A 17,507-nucleotide genomic window follows, 5' to 3' on the forward strand; every position below is an offset into this window, starting at 1 on the left:
ACGCTCTCCTCGCTCGATACCTCTCCCATTATCTCCTCGCTCACTAACCCGCTCTCTCCTCGCTCCATACCTCTCCCATTATCTCCTCGCTCCCTAACCCGCGCTCTCCTCGCTCGATACCTCTCCCATTATCTCCTCGCTCCCTAACCCGCGCTCTCCTCGCTCGATACCTCTCCCATTATCTCCTCGCTCCCTAACCCGCCGTCTCCTCGCACGATACCTCTCCCATTATCTCCTCGCTCCCTAACCCGCGCTCTCCTCGCTAACTCCCCACGCTCTCCTGCCCCCATCCGCCTGCTCAACTTGCACGCCTCTGCGCCTGGGTTCACTCTTTGCACCTGCCACCGGCCTACTGTCCTTGCTGTAGCATGCCGTGCTTATCTTGCACCCACCATATCCGCGCTCTCTCGCTGCTGCGGTGTCACACCCCTTCCGTACTGCACAGCCCATTACTCTCCATTGTCGCATCTTCCCCATACCTATGAAAGTCTCTTAAAAATCTGGAATGTATCTGCCTTAAGAGTATAATGCCCAGGATCTCGTTCCCCACCTCCGGCGACTGCGCTCTCCTCGCTTCCCACCACCGGCCCGCACTCTGCATGCCCGACACACCCCCTTCCCCCACCACCGCAACTCACTCGGCTCTCCTGCCGAACTCTCCTCGCTGACCCCAGCACTCTACCTGCGCCAGCCCCCTAAATCCCTCCACTGCGCCTGAACTACCTCATACCTCTCCCCACTCACAGCCTACAAACTTCCATATTTCTGTCGTCCCTGTGCTTTTCTGAGAGTCTCTTAATTGTTCTTCATGCATGTGCTCCATAATAACCCTCGGCAGGGCATTCTTGACTTCCCCTCTCTCTGTGGAAATTTATCAACAAATAACTTACCCTAAATCTTCCTCCGCTTAATGTAAACAGTTGTGCCTATATTAGTATCTCTTTAAAATCCCTAATGTACCTTCTTCACCCACCATCCCAAGCAACGTATTCCAGGCATGATCCACAGTGCGTTAAAAAAAAAAACTACCCCCCATATCCCTATTGCAATTGTCACGTCTCACTTAAAATGTAAGCCCTCTGTTGTTTGATATTTCAACTGCGAAAAATATACTGTCCGTTTACTACGTCCATGCTTCTCATGAACTTGTAATCTGTACCTTCCTTCTCCTCCCCTCCAGAGAAAATAACCCAAGTTTATCCAAATTCATGTTATAGTCCATGTCCTTATAAACTCGTCTGCACCGTCTTCAAAGCCTCGACATTCCAGTTCAAATTCCAAAGTAAAATCTATTATCAGAGTAAACACGAGGAAATCTGCAGATGCTGGAAACTCAAACAACAACACACACAAAATGCTGGTGGAACACAGCAGGCCAGGAAGCATCTATAGGGAGAAGTGCTGTCAACGTTTAAGGTCTCGGCCCGAAACGTCGACAGCGCTTCTCCCTATAGATGCTGCCTGGCCTGCTGTGTTCCACCAGCATAAAGTAAAATCTATTATCAGAGTGCCTGCTTGTCATCTTACATAACACCGAGATTTTTTTTCTGTTTTTTTTTGTGCGGGTATATTTAGCGAATCTATAGAACAGTAACTATATTGTGTAAACATCAGCAACGACAGACTGTACACAGCTGTGCAAACGCAGATAGAAATTGCAGCAGGTCAAGTCGTTGTTGGTCCGGAGCAGACCGGTCTGTAGGCTTACACACCTGAACATCCCGACTGAAACAACTGAAATGTCCCTGTCGCTGCAACTTCCCAGACAAAGTGGGAGGAGGGATTTTATTCTGTTGATTTATTCAGATTGAATTCAAATTTCCAGCAACGTAGTGAGGTGATGAATACATTCCCAATGCTCAATGCTAGCTGCATGACGGAGAAAGGATTTCCACGTTATTTTATAAACAGAACGATCAATGTAGATTCGTAGATATTGATATTCCGCAGTGTGAAAGGTTCAGCAGGAGGTTCATGCAGCTGATCCACTGCTTCCATAATTGAAGGAGTTGCTCTCTGCTGAGGGATATTAAATTAAGTGGATGAGACAAGACGTGAGAGGTATAGTTTTAACGTGCTTGGACGTAGGTTTAGAGGAGATGTCGGATTTTTTTAATGCAGAGAGTCGTGAGTGCGTGGAATGGGCCATCGGCGGCGGTGGTGGGGGCGAAAACGATAGGGTCTTTTAAGAAACTCCTGGATGGCCAAATGGAGCTTAGGAAATAGAGGGCTATGGGTAAACCGTAGGTAGTTCTAAGGTGGGGACATGTTCGGGACAGCTTTGTGGGCCGAAGTGCCTGTACTGCGCAGTAGGTTTTCCATGTTTCTATGTAAGACGTGCCTATCACCTGTGATCCCATTGGACGAATAGAAAAAGCCTGACTCTAACTTTGGGAATGGGAGAGAGAGGGAAGAGATAAAGGAGGGTTGAAAGGATGGGGGAGAAAGGAAGAGGGGAGATATTCAGAGACGGCCCAGTGAGGAGTGCAGTGAGATGGAAAGGCAGAGGGATAGAGAGAGTAGAGAGACGGAACGAGCTGGAGAGGGAGAGAACAGGATAGTCAACATGTGACAGCAGGAGTTTGAGAGAGAGAGGACACAGAGATATAGGGAGAGGTAGTTGGCTGAAAAAGTTATACAGGGATGGCGAGAAAGAGAAGGGTGTGGGATGGAGGGAGAGGGAGTGGAGAGGGAGGGGTGGTTGTTGAAAACCCTTCTGAGTTTCTCTGAAGCTCCAGCTTCGGATGGCAAGACTCTGTTTTTCCGTTTGCTTTGCTCCTTACGGCTGTCTGCTGGGCTGACGTCCCTGATGTTTATTTTTGTTGTTGCTGTCTTGACGAAGGGCCAGTCCGGGTAGCGCACGCCTTCAAGACTTCTCTCAAATAGCTGCGCTCCCTGTCTTTAGCTGTAATATTGGTGGGCTTACACTCGGCGCCGCGATGTTGTGTTCTGATAACCCACAATTATGTTCTAATGAGTGATCAGAGTCAAACCGTAGATGGTGATCTGTCCGTGTTGTTTTCCTGTAAACTTCAATATCCAGATGTCCATTTCCTTTGATAAGGACTCCACAGTCTAAAAAAAAGGCAGTCCATTGTTCTCGACGCGTCCGGTGTAAATTTAATGTTTTCATCCACCGAGCTGATGTGTTCTGTGAAGGCTTTTGCATCATGTAGTTTGAGGTTAACCCTATAACAATTACAGCATGGAAACAGGCCATCTCAGTCCTTCCAGTCTGTGCCGAACGCTTACTCTCACCTAGTCCCACCGACCTGCATTCAGCCCATAACCCTCCATTCCTTTCCTGTCCATATACCTATTGAGTTTTTAAAAACAATATAGAACCTTCATCTACCACTTCTACTGGAAGCTCGTTCCACACAGCTACTACACTCTGAGTAAAGAAATTCCCGCTCGTGTTACCCCTAAACTTTTGCCCCCTAACTCTCAACTCATGTCCTCTTGTTTGAATCTCCGCTACTCTCAAAGGAAAAAAGCCTAAACACGTCAACTCTAACCCGCTCATAATTTTAAATAACTCTATCAAGTCCCCCCTCAACCTTCTATGCTCCAAAGAATAAAGACCTAATTTGTTCAACCTTTCCCTGTAACTTAGGTGCTGAAAACCAGGTAACAAATCCAAGTCAGCGTAGGAGCTTGACCCAGGTTTCATCCTCATTCCTGAGCCAATGACCGGCTGATGTTCCAGTTCCCTTGGCTTGCTACTGTCTGATAATGATAGCTGGGTCAGGGATAGTATGGGGGGGGTGATAGAGATGTTACAGTGATATTACGGTGTGGGCAGAATGCAGAGAGTTATAGAGACCAAGAAGGGGGAGATAGTGCTGTTACAGTGAGGGTGGGAGAATAGACAGAGAGGATGAGATAGAGAGAGATAAACACGGCGTAGCGGGTAGGGAGGCGGGAGACAGAGACACGGAGGAGAGAGTGAGAATAGAAAGGGAGCGGGGAGGTAAAGCGAGAGGAGGGGGAGAGGGAGATGCAGAGGAGCCGGAAGGCGGGTAGGGAATTGCGGAGGGAGGAGGCGAGGACTCCACTCTGGCCCTCAACTTTCCGTGTGCCGAGATGTACTTGTCCTGGTTTTGTGAGTCTTCACGGAGAGACAGAGACACACAGTCAGAGACGGCAAGAGAAGGGGGGAGGGTGAGGGTTCCTCACACAACTCGGTGGGGTTTGGGTGTTTGTCCCGGGGTCGCGGTTTCTCATGGAAAGAAGGGATGAGCCGGAGCAGTGGAAGCGTCCTACGATCAAACCAGGAACCGTCGGGTCGATGTAAATCTCCAGGACCATGGATTCTCTGTATTAGTGAGACAAATCCCTCCGACATTCCCTCCAATTCCACCTCCTTGCGCCTGTGCTCTCTCTCCACACCCCTCCCTTCCCACTCCCCTCGCTCAAATTGTTTCCTCTCCCGCTCATTCGAGAACTCTCTCCCTCCATCGTCATTCTCTCTCTTTCAGTCCTCCCTTCCATGAGCCCCTCTTCACTCTCCCGCTCTCCCTCTCGTCCACCTTCTCCTCTCCGTTCCTCACATTCCATCTCTTATTCTCTCTCTTTCCCCCGTTTGCTCGCCCTCTCTTTTCTCCCTCTGTCGCTCAGTCCCTCAACAAGTCTCCCTGTCCTCACGTTTGCCGTCTCCACCTCTTACTTTTCCAGGTCACGCCTCAAACTCCCCCTTCTCTAACCCTATCTAACCAGACTGCCCTCTGTTAGCCACTTATCACTCTCCGGCAACACCAATCTCACTCCCTCCCCCCTATCTCCTCACTCTCACTGTTCATTGCCCCGCCACCCCCGACTCACTCGATCACCCTCCCCAACATCCTCAGTCTCTCTCTTCCCCCTGGTCTCTTTAGCAGCTGCTCATCCGGTGTTTGTTTGTGTCGCTCTGATCCCCGTGTCGACACAGACTTCCTCTGACAACGGTTACTTCCACTCTCTGAGCTCAGAGACGCAGAGGATCCTCGACAGGAGGACTGAGCGATACTTACATGAATGCAAAGTTCGCCAAGATGGAATCACGGTCTCCTTCCAGAGGTGAGTGGGGCAGAAAGACGGAGGGAGAGAGTACCATTACGTGTCTGATCTAGGCTGTGTTTGATCGGACAGGTGGAGGGAGTTCCGCTCTCTGTCTGAGTCCTGGAGTGTTAGCTGGAATGGTGTGGAGGGAGATTCACTCTGGGTCTGACCCCAGGAATGTGTGATGGGACGGTGTGGAAGGAGATTCACTCTGTGTCTGACCCCGGGAGTGTGTGATGGGACGGTGTGCAGGGAGATTCACTCTGTGTCTGACCCCAGGAATGTGTGATGGGACGGTGTGGAGGGAGATTCACTCTGTGTCTGACCCCGGGAGTGTGTGATGGGACGGTGTGGAGGAAGATTCACTCTGTGTCTGACCCCAGGAATGTGTGATGGGACGGTGTGGAAGGAGCTTCACTCTTTGTCTGACCCCGGGAGTGTGTGATGGGATGGTGTGGAGGGAGGTTCACTCTGTGTCTGACCCCGGGAGGGTGTGATGGGACGGTGTGGAGGGAGATTCACTCTGTGTCTGATCCCGGGACTTTATGATGGGACGCTGTGGAGGGAGATTCACTCTGTGTCTGAACACGGGAGTGTGTGATGGGACGGTGTGGAGAGAGATTCACTCTGTGTCTGACCCCCGGAGTGTGTGATGGGACGGTGAGGAGGGAGATTCACTCTGTGTCTGACCCCGGGAGTGTGTGATGGGACGGTGTGGAGGGAGATTCACTCTCTGTCTGACCGCGGGAGTGTGCGATGGGACGGTGTGGAGGGAGATTCACTCTCTGTCTGACCGCGGGAGTGTGTGAAGGGACGGGGAATTCACTCTGTTTCCGACCCTCATTGCACTTCCCTGAGCTGCACCTGGTGTGTCATACGTTGGACCTAATTTCCCGGCCCTGCCTGAGCCCCGTCTCCGGACAGAGGGACGTCAGTTTCATCTTCGTTGGTTTGGCTGTGTTGAGGTGGCGTGGAGCTGACCCGAGTGATTCCCTGATTGAGAGGAAACTCGTGAGAGCGGGATATAAGATGGGGCATAGTGAACGGGTGGAGGCGTGTGTGTGGGCGCTGTGCATTTGGAAGGACGGGGTGTAGGTATCGCCGTGGAAGTGACTCTGTGGGGGCTGCGTTAACAAAGATGTGAGGAGAGTGTGGCGTGGGAGAAGAAAATGCCGTGGGAAGGGGGCCGTGGTGTGTATGTCGTTGGAGGGACGGTGCGGAGGAAGGGGCATTGAGGAGTGATCGCTGGGTGATGACAGGTGATTTAGAAGAACCATTGAAGGAATGTTTAGCTCTGACGGGAATGGGGGCGGCGAGGGGGAGATTTCGATAACATTTTAATATCCACTCTCTCGCATTTCTAACCCACTATCCCCTCTCTCCACTTCTGCTTCTTGCCTGCCCACTCTCCCTTAATCTGTACCCCTCTCCTCGTCTCTGTTCCTTTCTTTCTTACTCTGTCCATTCACTTCCCCGCTCTTCCTTTGCCCCACCGATTTCCCCCCTCTGCCATCCCCTCTCTCCTCTTTCTTCCCCTCCTTCTCCCCTTTATTCTATCACCCACACCCCATCTCCCCCTTTTTCCCCCTTTCTCCACTCTCCCCTGTTACAGCTCTCTCTCTCTCTCTCCGTCCTCTGTCTCCTCTCTTCCTGTCTCTCACCTTCTGTCACTCTTCATCTGTCTCTTCCTCTCTGTCCCCTTTCCATCACCTTCTCCCAATCGTTCCCCTCTCTTCTTTGCCTTCTTCAGCGCACCATCTATCTGTGACCTCACCTTCAGGGAACTGTGCCCCTGTACCCCTGGGTCCCTCTGTACCAAAACACTCCCCAGGGCTCCTATCGGCCTGTGACTCCACTTTCAGGGAACTGTGTCCCTGTACCCCTGGGTCCCTCTGGTCTACAACACTACCCAGAGTCCCTGTCTACCCGTGACTCCACTTTCAGGGAACCGTATCCTTGTAACCCTGTGTCCCTCTGTTCCGCAACACTCCCCAGAATCACTGTCTACCAGTGACTCCATTTTCAGGTAACCGTGTCCCTGTACCCCTGGGTCCCTCTGTACCACAACACTTCGCAGGGTCCCTGTCAACCTGTGACTCCTCTTTCAGGGAACCGTGTCCCTGTACCTCTGGGTCCCTCTATTCTACAACACTCTCCATGGTCCTTGTCTACCCATGACTCCAATCTCAGGGAACCGTATGCTTGGACCCCATGGGTCCCTCCGTTCCACAATACTCCCCAGAGTCCCTATCTACCTGTGACTCCACTTTCAGGGAAACGTGGTCCTGTACCCCATGGTCCCTCTGTTCTACAACACTCCCTAGTGTCCCGGCCTACCTGTTACTCCACTTTTAAGGAATGGTGTTCCTGTATCTTGGGTCCCTCTGTCCTGCATCACTTTCCTGGAATCCCCTCTCCCCAATGTGCCATCTCGGTTGTCATACTGAAATACGATAGCTTGCACTTCTCTATTCTAAATTGCATTTGCCTCCTCGGCACAGCTCCCCAGCCAATCGAGATCCCACTATAGAGATAGCTATATTCTCAGTTTACCAAACAACCAACGATAGTTCCGTTTGAAGATTACCAACAACACCTTGCATAATCTGCTACAAATGGTAAATAGAGTTGACAATGATCACTGGACCCACCTGCGTTTCCCTGGTAAATACCATTAAGACGGGCTTCTACTCTGGGAAACGACCATGGACATTTAATGTCTGTAAGTCAAGTCATCTGTGTCGTCGTTTAAATCTATGTTCATTACATCTACCATCCCTACCTCTCGGTCCTCGATAACCAAATGAATCCCACAGATATCCATGGGCTCAACATCATCCTCCAGAGTAGTTTACCATCTGGGCCGTTGCTGCCCGGCTGATATCAGACTGCGAAACCGTCCCCTAGCAAGATAAGATGGACTCTTCACCTCACAATCTGCCGGTGCACCTCATTGTCCGCCTGCACCTCTTTTCCTCGGTACGCGTGACACTTTATTCTGCACTCTGTGATTGATTTGCCTTGTTCTCCAGTAAAGTGACCTGTATCTATGGATGTAACTGGGACCTCTCCTGTCTGTGATGTATATAAATAATCTGTTGACAATGTAGATCAGTGGGTTAGTAGATTTGCAGATGGGCCGAAGGTAGGTGGTGTTGTGGAAAATTTTCCAGAAGACAATAAGACAAAGGAGCAGAAGTCGGCCATTCGGCCCATGGAGTCTGCTCTGCCATTTCATCATGGGCTGATCTAATCTCCCCTTTAGTCCCATTCCCCCGCCTTCTCACCATAACCTTTGATGCCCTGACTATTCAGATACTAATCAATCTCTGCCTTAAATACACCCAATGACTTAGTCTCCACTGCCACCCGTGGCAACAAATTCAAGAGATTCACCACCCTCTGGCCAAAAAATTCGCAATCCATCTTCTGAATGGGCGCCCTACAATCCTCAAGTTGTGTCCTCTCGTACTAGACTCCCCCACCGTGGGAAACAACTTTGCCACATCCACTCTGTCCAGGCCTTTCAGAATTCGATATGTTTCTATGAGGTCCCCGCTCATTCTTCTAAACTCCAAGGAGTACAGTCCAAGAGCGGTCAAACGTTCCTCACATGTTAACCCTCTCATTCCCGGAATCATTCCAGTGAATCTTTTCTGAACCCTCTCCTATGTCAGCACATCCTTTCTTAAATAAGGAGCCCAAACTGGGATATTCACTGGGATATGGATCATTTACAGATATGGGTTGGAGAAAGGGCAGATGCAGATTAACCCAGTAAAAACGGAAAATTTTGTTCTTTGGTATGACAAATGCGAAGAGAAGGCTCACTATTAAAGCCAGCGCCCAGAGCAGTGGGATCTTGGGGCCCAGTGTCATTGCTCGTGGCTACACAGTTTGATAGGATGTTTGAGATGTCGAATGCCATGGTTGCCTTTATTAGTCGGGGCGTTATGTCAGCAAGTCAGGAGGTTATGCTGCAACATTATAGTGCTCAGATTGGGCTGTATCAGGCAGATTGTGTAGACTTCCGGTCACCACATTATCGGAAGGATGTCGGGGCTTTGGAGAGCCTCCAGAGAGGGCCAACAGGACGCCGCCCGGATTCGAAGACGTGTGTTACAACGAGAGGTCCGGAACATGGGTTGTTTTCCCTGGAGTGGCGGAAGATGCGGGGAGATAGGACAGAGGTTTATAAGATTATCGGAGGCACAGACAGAGTAGACTGACCGCACCTTATTTATTTTTTATTCAGAGTTGAAATGCCCAGTAACAGAAGGGAACGTACTCGAGAAAATACTGTGAGTCTGTTCTGTGCTGAACTGCTTGCTCGGTCTTCTCTCTGTGATAACAATAATCCAGTTTCCAAGTCTACCAGGCGGAATGCCCCGAACAGGCGAAATCGAGATTATTACCCCGGTTTTCATCCGAGTTTTCCCCACAGACAGCAAAGGTCTCAGTGCGGATCCGTGCCTAACGCCACTTGTCACTGACGTGCATCGCAAATTTGTGAATGAATCTCGCATGAGAGGGACAAAGTCAAAGGCCCGTCAGAAGTCAATTCTTTAACGCCCTACCTACCTGTACTATCAACGCAAGATCCCTTTGTCGGTCGGCATTTAAAATACCTGCCGTTAACTCTGTTCTTACCCTGCCCTGACCCTTTACATTTGGCTTGGCAAAGCGCAAAACCTCACACTTAACCGGGTTAAACTCCATCTCCCTTTTCCCCACCCACAGTTACAACTGATCGATATCCCACTGAATCCGTGGGCGATTTTCCACACAGTCCACAATATCACCAAACTTTGGGCGATTCGCAAGTTTACAACCCACCCAACTCCATTTTCATCCTTGACTGTCCGATACATCAAAAATACCAGAGGTCCCGGGCAGGTCACTGCGGAACACGATTAGTCTCAGACCACGAGCGAGAATTAGTCCCATGCGTCACTTCCTCTGGCTAGTGTGGGCAGGCCAACTCAAAGTCAAAAGCTCAGTATTCAAAATACATTTCTCATCAAATCTTTATTCAGATAATTACCAATCTCTGAACAATATACAACTAAGAAAAATCAATCAGTCATTAGACAGTCTTTGCCGAGTACAGGATTTGGGACTGTCAAAGACGCCGGCTGGAAAGTGGATGAGATTGAGAGAGCCGGGAGGGGGTGATCGTGGTGTCAGGAGAGAGCGCGGGTGGCGGGTGGAAGTCAATCCCACTGGGGGACACGGATAAATTCACGCACACGCTGAATGGTCTCTCCACAGCTGCGCATGTACAGGAGCCGAGACATAGACCGTGCCGTAAGATCTGCCTACTCTGCCTCGTTACGTCCGTCCTCGTCGCGATAGTTGCCGGGCTCTCGATCCATGGTGAGTCAAACAGGCTGCGTGTGGAGTCAGACAGGAAAGAAACGGTGTGGATTCAGGTGACCACGTAAAATCTCACAGTGACGCCGACACAACCCTCACTTTTGACACCAACACGCTCATTACCGTGACACTGATACGCCCCACACCAACACCCCTTCATGCTAACTCCGACTCGCCAATCAACGTGACAACAATAGCACCCTGACAGTGACACGTCCGCGGACACTGAACACTCGTGTCACCGATGGGTTTCAATGAGATCCCCACTTCACCCTTCTGACCTCCAGTGAGTCCAGGCCCAGAGCTATGAAATGTTCTTCATTCGACAAGCCTGAAATCATTTTGGTGATTCTCCTTTGAATCATCTCCAATGTCAACACATCCATTCTTAGATAAGGGGACCCACAGCTGCTCATAATACTCCACCTGAGGCCTCACCAGGGCTTTATAAAGGCTCAATATGAGATCCTTGCTTTTGTACTCTAGTCCGCTCGAAATCAATGCTAGCGTCTCATTTTCCTTCCTCACCACAGACTCAACCAGCATATTCACCTTCAGAGAACTCGGCCTCTCTCCGTTGTTGAAGGGTGGAGTGACACCAGCAACTTCCGAGTCTCCGGAACCAGGGCAGTATCCAATTCTTCTTGAATAAGCATTAACAAAGATCCACGATTTCTTCAGCTGCCTCCTTCAGAACCCTGGGTGTAGACAATCTATTCAAAATGACTTATCCACCTTCACACCCCTCACTTTCTCCAGCACCTTCTCTACACATGGCAGCGTTACTCACTTCTGCCCTCAGACTGTCTCCAACACTTCAGAACCCTGGGTGTAGACAATCTATTTAAAATGACTTATCCACCTTCACACCCCTCACTTTCTCCAGCACCTTCTCTACACATGGCTCCGTTACTCCCTTCTGTCCTCAGACTGTGTCCAACCTCAGGCATACGGCTGGTGCCTTTCACAGTAAATACTCAAGCAAAATATTTATTCCGTTCCTTCACCATCACCCTGTCGCCCATTACTATCATTTTCCAGTGATCCAATATCTACTCTCGGCTCTCTTTTACACTCTATATATCTGAAGAAACATTTCATTTCCTCTTTGATATATTTGGCTTTTTAACATTGCAGTTCCGTGACTCGATCCACAATGATTCTGCACCTGACGATCCTCTGTCAATACTCTCCAATGGTTTGATTTCATTTATTTTGCCAACAATGCCAAGCCTCTCTATCAGCCTACATGCCTTGTTTTCCGCTACAAGTTAATAGATAACATAGAATAATAAATAAATACTTAAACAAACAAACAAATAAATAATTATAAATAGATAGATAGATAGATACATTTTAGTATATAGAATAGATAATAAATCGAGCAAAACAGAAATTCGATATATTAAAAAGTGAGGTAGTGTCCAAGTGTTCAGGTTCCATTTAGAAATCGGGCGGCGGAGGGGAAGGATCTGTTCCTGATCCACTGAGTGTTTGCATTCAGGCTCCTGTTCCTCATTCCTGATGGTAAGAGTGAGAAGAGGGCGTACCTGGCTGCTGGAGGTCCTTAATAATGGTCTCTGCCTTCCAGGGAAAACGTTCACTAATATTGTCCTGGGTACTTTGTAAGCTGACAAGCCTCAGAAAATTCTGCTGCTACTTTCGGTCCTGTACAGTAGCTCCTCCATGCCAGAGTGATGCAGTCTGTCAGAAAGCTCTCCACGGTACAACTATAGACGTTTTGGAATGCATTTGTTGACGTGCCAAATCCCTTCAACTCCTAATAAATTATAGCCGCTGTCTTGCCTTCTTTATAACAACAATGATATGTTGGGACCAGATAGATCCTCAGAGATCTTGACACCCAGGAACTTGAAGCTGCTCACTCTATCCAGTTCTGATCCCGTTATGAATTTTGGTATGTGTTCCTTCGTCTTAACCTTCCTGAAGTCCAGAATAAGCTCTTTCGTCTTACTGGCGGTGAGTGCCAGGCGGTTGTCGCCTTGCCAGAAATCTATCAGATTCACCAGAATGATCTTAAACTGGAATCTGAAGTTCTCTGATGATAGTTGTCTTCTCAAAGGAGGTGAAAACATCAGGATGAAACAGTGAGAGTCAGTAAATACTTTGCCAGCTGATCTGTGCTGAGCCAGCAAGAGATTTAAGATGTGCATGGGGCCTTATGGCACTTTTCGGCGGGCTTAAGTCATCGCGAGCAGTCGCTTGTTTTCCAGAGAGCCAGCAAGAGGTTTAAAACCTGACCGGCCTTTTGGGATCTTTTTGCAGTCTTCTGTCATAGCGATTTTTTGGGTAATTTGCGATGGCTAACAACGAGTTAGACTTAACCGGAGCGGCCATTGTGTGAGTGATCCAGTGTTAGAGTGGAGGGAATAACCTGGGTGTTGCGGGTCATTCTTCATCCAGCTGATACAGATATCTAAAAGTCGGTCGCTGCAACAATGCTTCAGGCACCAACACACCTCGCAGCGTGACAATTACACGCACTTCACCATGTCACCGACACGCCCTTCACCATCAAACAGAAATTCATCTCAGAGTGACGAGAAGTCATCTTTCACCGTGACACTGACACATCCCTCACAGGAACACTGAAACAGCCTTTCCGTAACACTGGCAATCTCCTCTCCGTGACAAAGACGCACCCCTCTCCACGACACGGACACAACCCACAACGTGATACCCACACTCCCCTCACTGTTGACCGACTCGTGAATCACCGTGACACAGACACACACCTCACCATTTCTCTCAGTGTTACAGATCCGTCAGTCTCTGCTCGCCTCCGATCAAAAGTACCTGAGACTTTGGGAGCAACATCAGGAGATGAACAGGACCCAGTGCCAATGTCCAGTACAAATCCACGAGCCGAACTCAACCCTGGAATCCATGACATCAGATAATTCCGTCTTGGATCTCTCCCAGAGCACCTGTCTAAAGAACATTTCCGTCCCAAGCAACAACGTCTCCATCCTCGAACATACATTGTTTATCCTCGAAAGAAACCACTCCATCCTTGAAAACAAATTGTTCGCCCTGGAAAGCAACCTCTCGGTCATGAGCACCGATCTCTCCGATCAGCATCAAACGCAAACCGATCTCCGTCACAACTTCAGTCACCTCGAACTGAAGTGTAGAACTCTCAACGAAACCAAGGCTCAAATCTGCCAGCTGCTGACCAGCAGAAAAGGTGAGAGAACATCCGCCATTCTCCCGCTCCTATACCCTGTGGCCGATCTCCTGAATGTGCAATGAGAAGGTCCGATTGGAGAGACACACACAGTCTGACTCCCGGTGTGTGTGATGAGACGGTGTGGGTGGAACGACACCCAATGTCCCACTCCGGGAGTGTATGGACAGGTGGAGAGAGTGCCACCTAGTGTCTGTACCCGGGATTGCATGATACAGCGCTACAGAGGCAGCTTCTCTCAGCGTCTGGCATTGCTGCATAGGGACTGTCACTCTGCGTTTGACACCCGGTGTTTTTGTTAGCAGCTGCGCTCTCTGTCTGACCACGAGTATGTGTGACTTGACAGTGTGGATAGAAATTCTGTCTGTGGCCGACCCGACAGTCTATAATGTAAATGTGTGGAGGGAGCTTCATTCTGTGTGACCACGGGAGTCTAAGAATGGACTGAGTGCAGGAAGCATTACTCTGTGTGACAGCGGGAGGGCGTGATGGAACGGTGACGAGGCAGTTTGACTCTGTCTAACCACGGGAGTGTGCGATGGGACGGTGACGGCTGTGTTGCACTCTGTGTCTGACATCAGTGTGTGTGATAGGACGGTGTGCAGCAGATTTTACACTCTGCCTGACTACTTCAGTGTGTCAGGGGATGGTATGGAGGGAGATTCACTCCGTTTTGGACTCCACGGTTCTGTGATGGGACGGTGTGGAGTTATCCTCTATCTGTATCTGACTCTCAGCGGACGTAATTGACAATACTGTTCCTTGTTCCTGATTTCCAGATAAAGTGTGTTCCCAGGACTGGATCAGAAATCAAGGCCTGTGTTATTTCATTTCCACTTTTGAAAGTTCTTACGAGGGGGCGAAGCAACTTTGTTCTATCTCTGCTTCAAAGCTTCTTGAAATAAATTCAAACGAGGAAGAGGTATGTGACAGATTGACAGAAGAAATATCCATATCAGAGTGAATTTACCTCCACACCGTCCCATCGCATTCTCCCGGTGACAGACACAGAGTGAATCTCCCTCCACACCGTTCAAACACACACTCCCAAGGTCAGACAACGAGTGAATCTCCCTCCACACCGTCCCTTCATGTACTCCCGGGGTCAAACACAGAGTGAATCACCCTCCACACCGTACCATCACACACTCCCGGGGTCAAAGGCGGATTGAATCTCCCCTCTACTCCGTCCCATCACACACTCCCGGGGTCAGACACAGAGTGAATCCCCCTCCACACCGTCCCATCACACACCCCGGGGTCAGACAGAGTGACTCTCCCTCCACACCGTCCCATCACACAGTCCCCAGGTCAGACATAAAATGATGGTCCTTAAATTGTGCTCGATTTCAATCATTAATGATGGCAATTTAACTTCACAGAATTTTGTTAACAACGCTGTACGCGGAGAAGACAGTTCATACTGGATCGGAACATGCAAAGCCGGGTGAGAGTTGGGGTCATGTCGGTTTCGGAGAGGGATTGGGCAATGGGATTTATTTCGAGAACTGACACAAATTTGTGGGGGAAGTGGGGTACGTGGTGCTTTTGGGGGATGCATATGTGCTGGATCACTGGGGATATTTTCAGGACAGAACCAGGTCAATGGGGAGAGTGTAAGGCGGTAGGATTATTCTGTGGCCTTGCATCCCCTGCAGGAACAGACTGGGCAGTTCGATTAATTTGGAGACGAACGCAGTCTGAGGGAGTAAAGTGGAAAGGGGGACTATTTTGGGGACTAACATGGGTCCTTGGAGAGCAAATGCTGCGGTGAGTCTATTTGGGGAGGGACAGGGAGTGGAGTACTGCGATTAATTTGAGACTGACACGGTGGGGTGTCTAATCTCTGTGGGGTGAGATTAGTCAATGCGGTTGGTTTGGGGACCGAGACGGGCTCTTGGTAGGGAGCGGACAGTTGGTTTAATCTGTGGGCTGTCATGGACTGTGGGAAGGGAGTGGAAAGTGAGAGTGTTTTGGTGATTGGCACATGTCTGTAGGCAGAAGTTTGGACAGTGGGATTATATTGGCAACTGGCACGGGGCTGTGGGTGGAGAGCAGGATGTACGAGTGCTTTGAGGCCTTGGGAGAGAGAGTGTATCAGTGTGAGTATTTTGGGGATTGAGACAGGGCTGAGGGGAGAGTGGAGCAGTGTGATTAGTTTGGGGACAGACACGGTTCCTTTGGAGAGAGTGGGTCTGTGGGAGTATCTTCGGAACGGAGACAAGGTCGTGGGGAGAGGCCTCGGCTCTGGGAGTAATTTGAGGAGGCACAGGGTACAGCGGGGAGAAGATGTGATCGTCGGGTTATTTTGGGGAAAGACAGCGCAGTGAGTAGAGTGTTGGGCAAGGGATTATTCGGGGACTGACACAGCGCTGCGGAGAATGGGTCAATGACAGTATTTTGGAAACTGGAACAGATATGTGTGGAGAGAGAGGGTCAGAGTGAGTATTATGGGGATTGACACCGGTCGGTGAGGAGAGATTGAGACAGTGGGAGTATTCAGGGGACTGACACCGGGCTGTCTGCTGGAGTTGTGTTGTCCCTTTTGAAATTGTTTATCTCCCCTTGACAGGGAAGCGTCCTCGACCGTCGTGTACAAGGTGAACGCTGGAAAGTTCGAATGCAGTGAATGTAAATTCAGTTGGCTTGGAAGTTGCAAAAATGATCAGCACCGTTTCATTTGTGAGAAGCCTGCAGCTTTGTTCCCGGATATTCCTGAAAAGATCCGGGATCGCTGTCAAAATCCCGGGGAACCGAGTTAAATCAAGTGGCATCATTCTCTTACCCCAATTCCAGCTCTCTCCCAGACTCTGACAAACCCATCCGCTCCGCCTCTTGCCCCTACACTAATCTCCTCTCTCTACCAATGGCACTCTTACTCAGCATCTCGCTCTCTCTTTACCCTCGTCCCTCCAAACTCTCGCTCTCTCATAACTCCTCCCCTGCCATCTCCCCTTATCTGATCCCCATGTTCTTTCCCCTCACTCTCAGGCCTCCCGCTCCCAGTATCAAAGGACTGTATAGGATGTTTACCGCCTGACTCATTATCTGTGACTTATCCGCCCTGGGCTTTGTATCTTTGCATGATCAGTACGTCGCAAGAATGCAAAATTAATGTAAGATGCAAAAAGAGAATAAATACTGCAAAAATGTGGACGCGGTGTCATACATTCAAAAATATGATGCCGGCGGGGCAGAAGGTGTTTCTCAATCTCTGAGATTTTTGTTTCTTGTTCCTCTTCCCCAATGGTAGAAATGAACAGGGTGCTTTTCCCTGGGCGAGCGGCCTCAGCAATGGATGCCGCCTTGTCGAGGCACCGCATCTTGACGATGTCCTCGATGTTGGGGAGGGTTGTGCCCGTGATGGAGCTGGTTGAGTCAACATCCTGCTGCCGCCTCTGGCTACCTTGTGCATTGCAGCCGCCGTACCAGGCGACGATGCAATAATTCCCAGCGATCATTTGTTGGTCTTCAATGAAAGACCAAACCTTCTCAAACGGCTAACGTTGTAATTCCTTCTGTAACGAGAGATCTATGGTGGTGATGGGAAATGTAGAGTATGGTCTGGAATACACTGAAACGCAGACTCGAAATAAACAGGACGACAGCAAATGCATCTGAAGTTTATATCGCTAAGAATAGTTCTCGAAGTGGATCTCCTACGGTTGAGCACTGAGTGCTCAGCACGGGGACGTCTACGACAGACTTTCCATGAAGCAATGTTGACAGGCAATAATTGTCAGTCTGAGTCTTAAAAGGGAAGTGACATATCATCACACTCCGGGAATGGACGTGCCGACACTTGGTTGCCTGGCGCTGTTCAGTCAGGAACATGACACGTTCTCCGTGTTTGCATGAATGTGTTGGTCCCACCAGGACAGAT

General features: G+C 49.6%; 1 protein-coding gene across 1 annotated transcript; it reads left to right on the forward strand.

The window, feature by feature from the left end:
• Window positions 1-4,914: 4,914 nt before the first annotated feature.
• On the forward strand, window positions 4,915-16,778 carry LOC140719949 (uncharacterized). The gene is made up of 6 exons (XM_073034861.1): window positions 4,915-5,058; window positions 10,312-10,416; window positions 13,190-13,624; window positions 14,404-14,546; window positions 15,007-15,071; window positions 16,197-16,778. The coding sequence occupies exons 1-6, from the start codon at window positions 5,013-5,015 to the stop codon at window positions 16,384-16,386; spliced, it is 984 nt and encodes a 327-aa protein (XP_072890962.1). The 5' UTR covers window positions 4,915-5,012; the 3' UTR covers window positions 16,387-16,778.
• The last annotated feature ends 729 nt before the right edge of the window (window positions 16,779-17,507 follow it).

The sequence above is a fragment of the Hemitrygon akajei genome, unplaced genomic scaffold (assembly GCF_048418815.1).
Source record: "Hemitrygon akajei unplaced genomic scaffold, sHemAka1.3 Scf000033, whole genome shotgun sequence".
Lineage (NCBI taxonomy): Eukaryota > Metazoa > Chordata > Chondrichthyes > Myliobatiformes > Dasyatidae > Hemitrygon > Hemitrygon akajei.

Coding starts and splice junctions, on each gene's coding strand:
- LOC140719949 (XM_073034861.1), top strand. CDS start 5,013: ATGAATGCAAAGTTCGCCAAGATGGAATCACGGTCTCCTTCCAGAG. Junction 5,059..10,311: donor ATCACGGTCTCCTTCCAGAG/GTGAGTGGGGCA, acceptor GTCTCTCCACAG/CTGCGCATGTACAGGAGCCG. Junction 10,417..13,189: donor TGCCGGGCTCTCGATCCATG/GTGAGTCAAACA, acceptor CATTTCTCTCAG/TGTTACAGATCCGTCAGTCT.